General features: G+C 39.0%; 1 protein-coding gene across 4 annotated transcripts in view; it reads left to right on the forward strand.

Annotated features, from left to right (window-relative positions):
* Positions 1 to 2,981, forward strand: part of tmem132e (transmembrane protein 132E) — a 411,199-nt gene extending 408,218 nt beyond the window's left edge. For all 4 annotated transcript variants that reach the window (XM_044370477.1, XM_044370476.1, XM_044370478.1 and 1 more), the window contains one exon: positions 562 to 2,981. In XM_044370477.1, coding sequence (XP_044226412.1) covers positions 562 to 1,632 — 1,071 coding nt within the window. In that variant the 3' untranslated portion in view covers positions 1,633 to 2,981. The remainder of the gene's footprint in view (positions 1 to 561) is intronic.
* The last annotated feature ends 10,464 nt before the right edge of the window (positions 2,982 to 13,445 follow it).

Here is a 13,445-nt window from a genome sequence, read left to right on the forward strand (position 1 = left end):
ATGTAACTTTTCTCCTTAAAGTTTCTCTGATTCTTATTTTGTTTAAGGATATTCACACTGTAGGTACTTTAATTTATAAATAGTGATTTTTTTCTCTATTTTGGTGCATAGGTAGTCCTTGTCCACCTTGACTCAACACAATAGTTACACAACAACAATTAGTGGACCTGATGTTTTTGCTCTTGGACCCTTACTGCCTGCTGAGAAGAGTCTGCAGAGATTTTGAATAACTTGTAACTTTTTCTCATGAACTACAGGTCAGAAAACACAAAATTAGGATATATCCACTGAATAAGTGTTTTCTTTCCCTGCTCATTAAGCCATGACAATGTTTTCAATCTACTTCTGATTCTATAGGTCGGTCAGAGACATCAAATACATTTAGCTACCCTTGGGATGTTGATAACTTGCAGAGGACAGACAAACTAACAAATAGTCAAATATCCTGGGAAGTTTTCATGCTGTTGTAACCTATTTATTTTGGTTTTGAAGTAAGCAAAAAAATTTTGGTGTCAAAGAAACTCGCCATCTCAACAGTATTTCTCTCTTTCTTTCTGACAGGAGGCCAGTTTGTCAGTCTGGATGCTTTTCAGTGACAACACAGCCGCCACGCTGACTTACTTTGATCCCAAAGACTACAACCTCAATGCCTCCACACTGGATGACAAAGTCGTGTCGGTATCCCAGGAGCCTCAGCAACGCTGGCCTGTGGTGGTGGCAGAAGGAGAGGGATCTGGCGATATGGTGCGTGTAGAGATGACCATCTGTGAGGCCTGCCAGAAGACCAAACGCAAAAGCATCATCGCATCTGCTGCAGTTTATGTCAAGGTCCGCTTTGGCCCAGAGGAAGACTCAGAAGAAGAGGCGACCACTGAGGGTGAGATTGAGTTGGCGCCCGTCACCAGGCGTCCAATCATTGATCCAAACATCAGTGGAAGAATTTATGAGACATCTAATGAGCAGCCTGCCAGTGTTCCCATTGATTACACAAATTTTCCCACAATTAGCAACCAGGAGCGACCAACTGAGAGTGATGAGGAGGATGAAGACGACTTTGTGCATTCACCTCGCAACATGACTGACCTTGAGATTGGCATGTATGCTCTGCTGGGAGTCTTCTGTCTAGCCATCTTAGTCTTTCTCATCAACTGCATCGTCTTCGTGCTTAAATACCGCCATAAGCGGATCCCACCTGAGGGTCAGGCCAACATGGACCATTCCCACCACTGGGTGTTCCTGGGAAACGGCCAGCCACTTAGGGCCCAATGTGATCTGTCACCACAACAGGTAGAAAGTCCCAGTAACCCTATGGAAGGTGTACAGACTTGTTGCCATGGGGACCACCACAGCAGTGGCAGCTCCCAGACTAGTGTTCAAAGCCAGGTACATGGGCGCGGAGACGGCAGCTCTGGCGGCTCCACAAAGGAGAACGGTGAGGAGGCAAGTTCACCAACCTCCAAGCGCAAGAGAGTCAAGTTTACTACCTTTACCACCCTTCCCACAGAGGAGCTGCCCTATAACTCCATCCCCATAGCAGATGAAGAGGACATTCAGTGGGTTTGCCAGGATATGGGCTTTCAAGATCCAGAGGAACTGCACGATTACATGCGCAGAATAAAAGAAATAGCCTGAGACAGGAGGTGCAGTGTGAAGCACCGCTCTCAGCTTTCTAAAGAAACGTTCCTTTCTATTTTTCTCTTTTTCACCTAAGTGAAAGATAATTTTTCACAGACTAAAAGGCCAGCTGTTGTTTTGGTTAGGGTTTGTTCCATTTAGTTTGCACAGTGCTGTAATCTTATACACGCTCACACTTCTCAGAATGGAAGAAGAGAATGCAAGGACGCCAAAGACTTGACCCGAGGATCTCAGTCAGAGGAGAAATCTCTAAATCTTGGCTATGGGAAAACATGTTTTACTGGGAAGCTGAGCCATGGCTAGATGTGAGAGCTGCTCCAGCTCTTTTATTTTCAGGATTTGATTCTAGAGGAAGCCTGATATGGACAGGAGTGTAGAAGAGGTTTGGTACAGGATGTGTTTTTGCTGGTGCAGTTGGTGTCTGCAGTACTGTACCTAATCCAAACAAAGAGGCCTTTGATGAACAAAAGAACTCTCAAAGACTCTCATGAAAGCTATCTTAAAATCATTTTGTTTTTGCCAAAGTAGGAAAAGCGTTCTTTTAAATGGCGAAAATTTCTTCATTGTTGTTCTTGGTGCAGCACACTCATGATTTGTATTCATGTTCATCCCTTACATTTTTCTACATTTCATAGGTAGTTAAAAGCAGTGCCCTACTACTAGTCCTTCTGGTCCTGAACAAATCTAATGCCTTATAAAAATGGTCACAGTTCACTACTTATATCAGCGCAGACACCCTGTTTTCTCACTATGGCTAGAGACAGTGTAGTAAGAGCAACTATGTATAATACTACAACTGATCTCAAGCATGAGGTATAAATAGAAAAGAGCTTGTGTATTGTGAGGATCTCTAACATTCTTTGCATGGAAGGGGATCTTGAGGCACAATCAGCAACTTTTTCCAAATTTGTAAATGTTTGTATTGTAATTATATAATCATTCCTACACATTACTAAAGTAAATATGTTATCATGCATTACACGCATGCCATGTCAGGCCTAAATACATGCAGACATTCCTCCCTAGTATATGTATATACCGTACGAAGCGAGGGTTGCCACTGGTTACTTACTCCAAAATAGAAGAGTGGGAAGCCGGTTGAAGTCTTGAAAATTTCATAGTCTTGTGGTGAGTAGAAGGTTCCCCTCGGTAATGTTATGACAGAACTGTAGCTTTTTAACAAACTGGTATCACATTTGACTGTTGAACATGGGGATTTGCTATGCATCAGAGTTGTAACAGAATCATTCTCACCGAACACAAGATCCTCTAAACTCTGCAGGAAATGTCATCCATCCGAAAAGACGATTACTGAATAAATTATTGATTTTGCTCCATCATTTAAATCATGACCATCCCATGTTGTCATGCTGTTTTTCAAACACACTGTGTTATTCTGTATGTATTCCCTATTTTGTTTAGTCTATTCCAGTGAACTCACATCTGGAGGTCACAAATTTACTTTGTCTGAACTATTGTGTATGGACAGGGCCAGAGACTAGTAGCTCTTACTGTTGAAGTAATCAGTGCTGTTTATACTGGCATGCAAGCTGTGTGGATACCATGGGTGTGGTTGTGACAACATGTGAAAGTATCTCAGGATGCTGATTTGATAACATCCTGCCTGGACAAATCAGAGTGATTGAAAACAACACAGCCAGTTGGTGTCATTTGCAGGTTTTGTTTTAAAGGTGTGTTACTTGCTGTGTTGAGCTTTTGGAGGGTTTTAACTACACTGAAAGAGAAAAAAAGAAACAATCTGGGTTGGTTTAGAAAGAACATAAAATATCACAAATGGGATTTCAACTAAAACATTGTGAGGTAGCCAGACACGTTGTAACTGGGAACATGATGACAGCAGAGCTAATAGTATTTTTAATTGCAGTTGCCCTGTTAGTGTAGCTTTTTAGTACTAGAGAGGATGACTTTTGAAGGTTGTTATTCCAGCTCTGATTTCACATTAAAGAAATTCTTTCAGGATTAATGAAACAACCATGAGATAAAATAAAAAAAAAAAAGTTTCTGTGTCACTTTCCTTTAATGCTGTACTGCATCTAAGGGCTTGGATTTTTCTTTTATGTTAACTGACTGACTGGTATCGGTGATCCTATGAGAAAACTAATGTTACTTGCTCCCTTTGTGGTGATAATAAGCATAAGCTCTATTTGTCACTTAAAATGTACAACTGTCACTCAAAATGTACATTTTGTAGCCATCCAACCTGCTTTTCAGCCCCTATGGCCTTATTAAAGACCCAATCCAGAATAGTTCTTCTTGTGGAAGCGCTGTTTTACAAATACCAGCTTGATATGGGAATGACACATTGAATCAGAGACATATTTTATATTTACCTTGAAAATGTGTTGCTCTTTATTCAATAACATATGTGACGGCTAAACTCAAGTGTTAAATGTGAGCTGAAGGGGGAAATATTGTCAATACAGGAGTAAAACAGGCTTTACTTTTTCACTTATCTTAAAAGTTGCCATGAGATTATTTTCCATCAGTAAACCATACCTTTGAATATTCTACATGTACATGTATATAGACCCACATTTGATACACTCATACATCCTGGATTGGGACTTTAAGGATTTGGTTTACTGCATGCCCTCTATATGTTCCATGTGGTTGAAATGAATAATGACCTGATTCTAGTGTTACATAATATTCAATCTGTGTTAACATCTAAAGGGAAGATGAAGCATTGTGTTTGACAGTCCAAGCCCGTCCTTCAGCCACAGCATCAACATGATTTGCCATGAAATTGAGAGCAGCAGCAGCAGCCAGCCAGCCAGCCGGAAATGTTTCAGTTTTAACTTTAAATGATGGTCTCTCAGGATGAATGTAGGATTCTTAACTAAATCTGGTTGTTTTGTGTTTAGTGTTAATGTGGTCAAACCCATGCTGGTGACACTACTGTAACAGTATCTAATAGCAGCTTCTCATGATGTTTTCTTGTGGTTTTCCTGCTGAGTTACTCACACAGTATGTAAATATGTTGCCTATTACATGGTAGATCTAAAAAAATTTTATTTTTCAGATAATTATTACATCCTACTTCCTTCTGTGGTGCTTTTTTTTTTTTTTTGTAATGCTGCTTTGGTGACGGTACACATACTGCACATTTTGTATTTTCTCCAAGCTGCTACTAGAAACTTACAACAAGTGATTGAACATCTTGAATTGTGTTTTCCTGCGCCCCCCGTGCACGGCGTGCACGGCTCAGTCGGCTGTGCCAAGTAACCACCACACTGACTATAATATGTTAATGTACAGAGCACTGTTAAATTTCCTGTATTCTCTTGACAACAAACCCTTGTATTTTCCCGTTATATGTAAAGTACTAAAGAAAATGCAATACACAAAGGATGTGTCATTTTTACTTCACTTACCATTATTGAAGACTAAACAAGAATGGTAATTTTGTACTTCAGCAAGATGTTTACTGTGTGTCAGCACAGATTTTATTAATAATTCAGCCTCAGTAGCTTATATGAAGGAACACTCTGACCTTGAAGGAGTTTGGCTCATTGGTCGCTTGATATCTCACTAGAGGATCGGTACCAAAATCATAAACATATTTGATTTATAGAGTATATGAAAGTAATGTTCTTCTGCAATTTATGAGTTACTTATATGTTGTTTTAACTTCCACACAAAACAATATGGATCGCTGGCAGATTCAGTGACAAGAACATCAAAACAAAAAAACGAGGTTAAAAGTATTTTATGTGTTTGAATTTTAACTATACAGTATGTAGCTGACACCTTGTATGTATCCCTGTCAGGGTTTATCAGATCCTGGCTTGGGTCCTGCTAGTGTTTGAAGTCCATGGATCACTGCTGCTCATCCCCCACTGTGCTGAGTCTGAAGTCTCTCCCATCATATTCAATTGAAATTCCCACAGTAGTGTAAAGATCCTGCAGAGAGATGTGTATACAAACTTACACTACTGCAATTCTACTCATTCAGGAACTCCCGTCCACAAAATCCATACTTGGAGGTGTTTATTTATAGTCTGGAATGTTTGCTCCTTTACTTCACTTGGTTTGGGCAGCTGAGATCAAAGCCTTTTGAACTCAGGTAAGGCACACAGGTCGTTAGGAGGGAGTGAGTGGGTTTGTGGGACTGAGGAGACAGATGCTGACATCAGACAGCCAGCGGCAAGACTTGCATAGTAGACTGGAGAATAATACTGCCTTAAAGATCTTCACATTCATGGTTTTGTGTAAAAACAACTCCTTCAACTCAGGTAATTAGAGGTATATATTTTTAAAATGTATATAGATTTATGAGAAAGTTTTAAATTCAAATGATTGAAGAAATCCATAATTTATTCCCTGTGTGAGTTAAGCTTTGCATCCAAAAGAAGAAATGTTTTAAATAGTAGGTGTTCATGAAGGATCAGATTCAACATCTTCAAAGGTGAGGAGTTGTTTTCTGGGCCAAATTCAGTTTTATGAGAAATAAACTGTGCACATACATATTGATCCGATATGCACAGCACAAATTTTCAAATCAGTGACATAGTAAACATGAAATGTTCATCAATCTCTTTATTACATTTTCATTGCCTTTAGTTTATTAAAGTACTTGTCTTTATCAAGATAGGAAAAAATACCAGAACGGAGTCATATGACCTCTTACAAAGAAAAAACCCAGGCAGAAAGAAGCTGCCAAGTTGTATCCATTTGTTTGAGAATAGGTGCTGGCGGGTCTGTGGTCCATGAGCCACTGTAGTAACCTCATAGCATATGTTTAGACACCCTCCACATGTAATATGTAAAGGTCATGATGCAACAATGTGGATTGATATCTCCATGGAGATTCTGGCAAACTCTACATAGCAACAGAGCTATTCAGATAACAGTAATATAAAGGGCACCAGAACTCTTACATGGGAATTGATTTTATTTTCATATCCAAAAGTGGTTACTGATACCTAAAACATTTTGAATTTGTTCATTTTAGCTACACTGTCTAAACTGGACACTGGAAAAAGGAAAAAAAACACCAAAAAAAACATACAGTGGTTGTCTTCCACTAAGACAACAAAAACAAATTATTGTCAGTCATTCCAAACATGTTCTTGTCTACTTAAGATATAATTGCAGAACATGTGGAGTCATAACCAGACAGACATGCATTAATACTATCGTAAGCACCGGTTATAGAGATGAGATTATTAGGCTACTCGAAAAAGCCATTGGCAAATTAATTTCAGCTATTATGACACACGATATTAAGACGGTAATAAACATCTTTTACTGTGAGGACAAATCTGTGGTTTCAACCTAAATGTAGGATTCAGCTGGTCCAGTCACACCACAGACTACGACTGTGTTGTGTTTCCACATGGTGCTATATGGAAAAAATGTACAGTAATTGGATTCATGTCTTTTTTTTTTTCCATTTCATATTCAACTAGTACTCTACTGTAGCAGATCCACATAATTACACATTTTACTCTCAGATAAACAGTGTGAGTGCACCTCTGTTAATAACAGGATCTCTCTGGTTTAACATATTATTTTGCTGATGCCGTGTGTCAGTGGCATTTCAGCACTGGAACAGATTCTGTTCAGTGGTAATTTGTTTCAATATGGAGTGCAGGGGTGACTCTAAGTGAATCAATCTGCAGGCCCTCGCGAGCATACCAGTCATTTATACCTTATCTAACCCGTAATAAAGGGTCACTTCTGCAGTAGGGGTCCTCCAAACCAGTATTCACATCAAACCTCTTAGGAGCACCACTGAAAAATCCTACATGTTTAAACGCGTTCCCAGACAGTGTATAGATAAAGTAATTCAGTCCTTGGACTTAAATTTAATTACTGTAATACATTTTACACAAGAAATGGTGGAATGTAAAGAAAAAAAACACCATAAAGTACTTTTAAAAAGCAACTGGTGGTGATGTAGCTTAGATTTCTGGCCCCATTTTTATGTTTTGTAATGTTTGTTGTTTGTTTTGTTTTTTTTTTCTAAATTTTACTCCTGTGGATAACAGGCCAGTCATGGAGACTGTGATTTCATGTCAAGATATTTCCAGAGCAGCTACAATGAAGCCTGACAGCAGAAATATCTTTAACTATATAAAACATCAACAGTAAATGTCAGGTTTCTGTGTCAGTCCCCCTGAATCAAAGAGAGAGGCATCTTTCTAGACTCACCATTTTCACAGGCACTCAGCAATCATAAAGGGAGAAATCAGTCATATAGCAGAGACAGAGATAACAGCTTCACACTGACAGCTGCCTCTATAGACCATAATGCAAAGCTGAGACAAGGCATGTTGCATTTTAGGTAAGAGCTACAACTCTTAATGTGACTGGAAAAAAATCTCTATCTGCGCTATCTGCATTTCTCTTTTATATATTTATATACATATATACTTGTAAGTTAAAAGCTCCTTCTCTGGAGAGATTAAGTAAGAAATCACTATGTGAAATAGAAGTAAATAGACAGGCTGAGGGAAAGTTGACACCCAAAAAGTACATTTCGGTATTTTTTCAACTCCTTGAGCGCAACGCACATCACAACTGTAACTTCTTGAGTGCTATGAAGGACACATTAGAGGGGAATTCCCTTGATTTTACAGATGAAAGTCAGTTTACAGGTTTTGGGGAGTGCTACTTGAGTCAGCGTCAGTCGGGGCTGAAGACTATAAGTATGAAAATTAAAAATGTAAGTTTGAAAATGGGGGTTTGGAGTTAGAAAGAAGGGAGGTTAATAGACCTCTGTAGCTCGAGGCTACATTAGCTGATACAATCATAACACACATGAATCTCCAACTGAACTGTTGGTGTTTCGAATTGCATTATGGGTAATGTAGGTGCCAGGTTTTGACGAGGAAGAAAAACGTGTGAAGTAAAAAAGACGATATCCCTGCTGCATCAGTTTTCATCCTCTATTTTTTAAATTGTCTGTCATGAGTCCAACAATATCATTGGAGTGCTAATGCTAAATCTGTGGATTAGTCTATTAATGATCAACACTAATCAACAGTAATGTGTTTTGCAATATTCTCTAAGATTTATGCCTCCACCCCAATACAATGGAGGTGAATGGAATTTCGAGTGGTGCTCACAAAATGGAAAAAGGCTCAGGATGCTGATATTCTACGTGTTATTGTCAACAGATCCCATGAAAAGACCAAAACTTTCCAAATTCTCTACCCTCTCCGTGGCACTCAGCTTCAAGCCCATTGTTTCTGACGAGAGATGTAAATCTTTAAAAACAAAAATATACGTTTTATTTTTAAAAAGGCTAAGTAATTTCCTAAAACAGCTAGGCTCGGTAGTTTTAAACAGAAGGAGTAAATTTGCGTTCGTTGGGGACTATTTTCAGCTGCAGTTTAATTCAAATCAGTTGCTCTAGGCTAGCGAGTATTTACAGCAGGACAGTGTATGTGCTTTGACTCAAAATAAAACACAGCGGCTGTGCTCATGGAAGTGAAAGAACATGTCACCTCATGCAACGGTGCAACTAACTAATGTGTTTTTAATAGATTTTAAACAATTGGACTTTTCATAGGATTTGTTGACAATTAGGGAAAAAATATAACTAGACTTATCCTTTAGAAAAGAACATGATCATTTCTTTCAGAAGTCAGTGTCCCCTTTACTCTGGATAATCCACAGGCTTTGCTATTCACAATTTTCACAGCTTCAGTATTAATTAAGTTTCAATGAAAACTGTTTACAGCATGTTCTCTGGATCAAATTCCAGGACATTATTTCTTTCTTAAGTGCCATTTCGAATGCTTTGAGCACCACAAACAAAATTCCATTCACCTGAGGTGGAGGAGGGAGTCAGTTTGACATGTAATAGCAGGAAAAGCACAGGTGGAATTACCGTAATTACTTTAATAATCATGGCTACAATCTATGGGTGAGTTCATCTTGCACTGGAATGCATATCAGCTATACAACAGATCTAAAGCAGCAGGAATCTCAGGCAGCTATCCCTGATGTAAAGCAAATAAAGTATGTGAGCAAATATGTTATTTCGTAAGTCTAGCAAAGTAATTTTAACATATTAAGGGTCAGTTCACCTGACTTACTGGTATTTGCGTAGGCTTGAGTAAACTGGCTTTAACAGCTACCATTTTTATTTTCGACTTGTGTTCACTGACATTTAGCTTCTTTCAGATGAGTGTAAAATATTTCATAGGAAGGTGAAGGATGATGAAGAACACTGAGTAACTTTAGCTTCTAGGTGTGCTGGACAAGGTGACACCAACAAAGATGCTATTTTGTTTTTGACTTTTTTTCCATATGCCACACATTGATAGACATCCGTCAACTCTGGCTTGCTAACATGACATGCTGTAGTAGTAATAAAGCTATCCCAGACTACACAAAATCCACTCTTGCTCTAGGAGGAGGCTTTTTCATGAAGTAATCTTTAAGCCATTAGGATCAAACATATGTAGGTGGTGTTGATGGAATCAATAGAATACAGTTAGGTCTTTTCTGCAGCTTTGACACAGTGATGTTGCACTTTGAGGAAAATTTGTTTGTTGAGGAAATGCTCAAATAAGAGAGGTGTTACCATAAAGAGGCAGTATCAAAATATAAGCTGCATTAACAGACACATGTTGACATCTCTCAGTCTGGTCAATGTGCTGCACCAGGGGCCTTTCTACCCAAACCAACATTCATTGCTTTAAATACTGTGTAAGCGGTAGCTGCTGTAGAGTGTTTGGCGAGTGCTCACCAAAGCAATATGTTCTCCCACTGCTCAACTTGCATAATCCCAGCATCTATTTCCTTTTTTTAATCAAAGGTACAAGCTGTGCGGCCCGAGTTGAACTACCATGATTTTTTTTTTGTTTTGTTTTTTTTTTAATAAATCTATCTAGATGTTTTTTTGTTTGTTTGTTTCCTGTGGGAAGATGGTTTTGCAACCAAGGACAACAAAACCATTATTCATCATGGTGGGCAAGACGGCAGTTTAAAAATTGTATTGATGCTCAAGGTAAGCATGTCCTGTTATCAGCCTTCGTCAATGAATGAAAACCTAGAGAATTGAAGAGAAGGCAAGCTAACCATTTTCTCTTGTACATGAAGTTCTATAAGCCCTCAAAGATAAAAAAAAAAACACATAACAGATAAACACAAAATAAATTATATGTTTTTCAAGCCTTTGTTGTAGCAACCTTTATTGCTTTTTAATGGTCTCTTTGTGCTGAAACTACAGTGCAGACAGCAACTATACAACATACCAAATAACCATACATGTTTTATGAACACAAGTGCCCAATGAAAAATTCAACTTTTCTTACCCCAACACCAAATTGTCAACATGTCCTGTCCTATAAGGCCTGAAATCATAAGTTAGAGGACAAGGTTCAGCTATTATTTATTTGAGTTTAATGTATGCACAACAACAGTGTTGACAGCTCATGCCATCGCATCCTGTCATCCATCCAGAGTTGTTCAATTTGAGGGTGCTTTTCAGAGTGATCCCTGAAGCGTGAGTGTGTGGGAGTCTGTTTGGCTCCTGGGATGGCTCTCAGGAAACATGAGTCAAAGCTTAAGAACATAGCTTTTGGTCACTGAGTGACACCTGCTATGATGTGTGTGAGACTGTGCGTTCAGACCACAACTCACCTGCGTGTCAGTGGGCCCTCAGAGAAGATACGACCCAACAACAGTGACTGAGGCTATGGCTGCTGCTTACTGGTCCTTTAGATGTGTGCTGTTTGAAAATAAGAAACATATTCAGAAACATAAGCTGCAGCTGAATATTAGTTGTGGAGTCTGTCCTCACAAGAAAAACTACAGCATCAGGCGTGTTGGGAAATGCCCAAAATTAAATATGTGTACATTCCATAGACTCTTTATAAAGATGGACATAGCGAAGTGTGACGTCACCCATTGGTTTGCATTGGAGCTGGTTTTTATCCCAGAGCTGCAGCTTATGGTCAGAGCCATCTTTTCAAATTGGAACCAAGACCTTCCAAGTAAGGAGTGTGGGGTGTTGCCTTTCACTCTCTGGAAACACGCCCCGCCGAGTGGTGCACACTTGGGCTAACGTTAGCACAGTTTATCTAAGTTGTACTAACAGGGCAGGTATCATAATTGAGTAACATTAAACTTAGTGAAATATTGCGATAATAGTCAGACTCAGTGATTCCTGGAACCAAGGAGAGCAGCAGGCAAGCGAACTGTCAATCAGAGCTGTCATTCAACACCCACACAGCAGACATCAAAGCTACCATAAGTCTTCAAATCTTACTAACGGAGTAATAATTTCCAAAATGACCGCCAGCACACTTATTAGAGGGCCTGAATTTAGCGATTGAGACCATAATGACTTGTTGAAAAAAATTATTTACTTAGTCTTTCTAGGAGAAGATGACAGTTTTTGAATGGGAGTCAGTTGGAGTCAGGGATTTTTTGGAATCAGCATCTAGCAGCCGTCGGTGGCATTACGCTTTAAATTACTTCTACATTGGCTTCAGCCTCAAGCTGTGGTAGTTGTCACTTGGTATGTTCAAGCAACAAAGCCCTCTAGAGGCTGTAGAAATTATGACTCTTGTCTGTCAGAGTCAAAGGTATATTAGTGCAATGTTATTATATAGGAGGGATGTGCAGAGATCTCAGTATTTGTATTTGTATCTGTATTTGTTGAGGCAGCAAAATTATTTGTATCTGTATTTGTATTCAAATAAAAGTGGAGAGAGACTTAAAAATCCTGTTTTTGTTTTTATGACACTTTTAATTTTAGAAAATTACAATAAGTGTTCATGAATAAGCTACCTTATAAAGGAGGTCCCCACATTGGGTCTTGAACTGGAGTCTCCCAGATCATAGACGACTGTGCTGATTACTAAAACGTCATGCATCGCCTCATTGCAGACAGACCTCTACCTATTTATACACCCATAACACAGAGATAGTACATCATGTAACGTGTAGAGATGAACTTCAAAGGCAATTATTGCTGTGCACTTTTCAGTTATTGCCTATTTTTTACAACCTAACTTTGTGGAAAAGAGAAGGGGAACAACAGGTTATGGAGAGTCCCTTGGGAGCACTTTGCTTGTGTCAGTAGCTCAGCTTTATCTCTGGGGAACACCCCTAACAAATAATTTTTTAAATATTTGTGTGAAACAAATATTTGTATAAAACCCACTATTTGTGCTTTGCCGAATAATGTATTTGTATTTGGGCACACTGCTATTATATAGCCACAAACTCCAAATAGTTAGGTGTGCGGTTGGATTGGACAATGAAACAATGGACTTTGACAGACAGCTGCCCACTTCTCGTTTTCTACTGTCAATCAATGTTAGTTTCTTTTAAGCAGGACCAGGGTCATTCCCTAACATTAACCAAGTCATTTTGGGGTGTAAACCTTACCAAACAGCACAGTGTCAGATCAGCGACAGTGACTTGTAACAGCAACAAATGATGCCATTTTATTCTGCCAATAGAGCAGATGGCATCAGATCAGAAAATGCTCATACACGTCATTCTGGAGGGCAATTACAATGTATTTTGTCAACTTATTTGGAGTTAAGAGGTTTCAGATCTCGTTCATCAATTCCTGTGTGGATCTTAGTCCTGGAATCTCAGTGGCAATATCAGAAAGCCAATAATAAGCAACAATTCACCTGGAATTGTTGTTTAAACCCTGTGAGGCCATTGCTGCTGCTGCTTGATGGCCATACTTCACTTCATCTAGGGTGCTAGAAAAAACCTGTTTTTAAAAAATCATTTCTGCAGCGATCTCCGTGTAATGACATGCAAATGCGTCTCTCAGACGGTGAAAATGTGTTTTTAGTCCATTGCCA

The sequence above is a fragment of the Thunnus albacares genome, chromosome 13 (assembly GCF_914725855.1).
Source record: "Thunnus albacares chromosome 13, fThuAlb1.1, whole genome shotgun sequence".
Lineage (NCBI taxonomy): Eukaryota > Metazoa > Chordata > Actinopteri > Scombriformes > Scombridae > Thunnus > Thunnus albacares.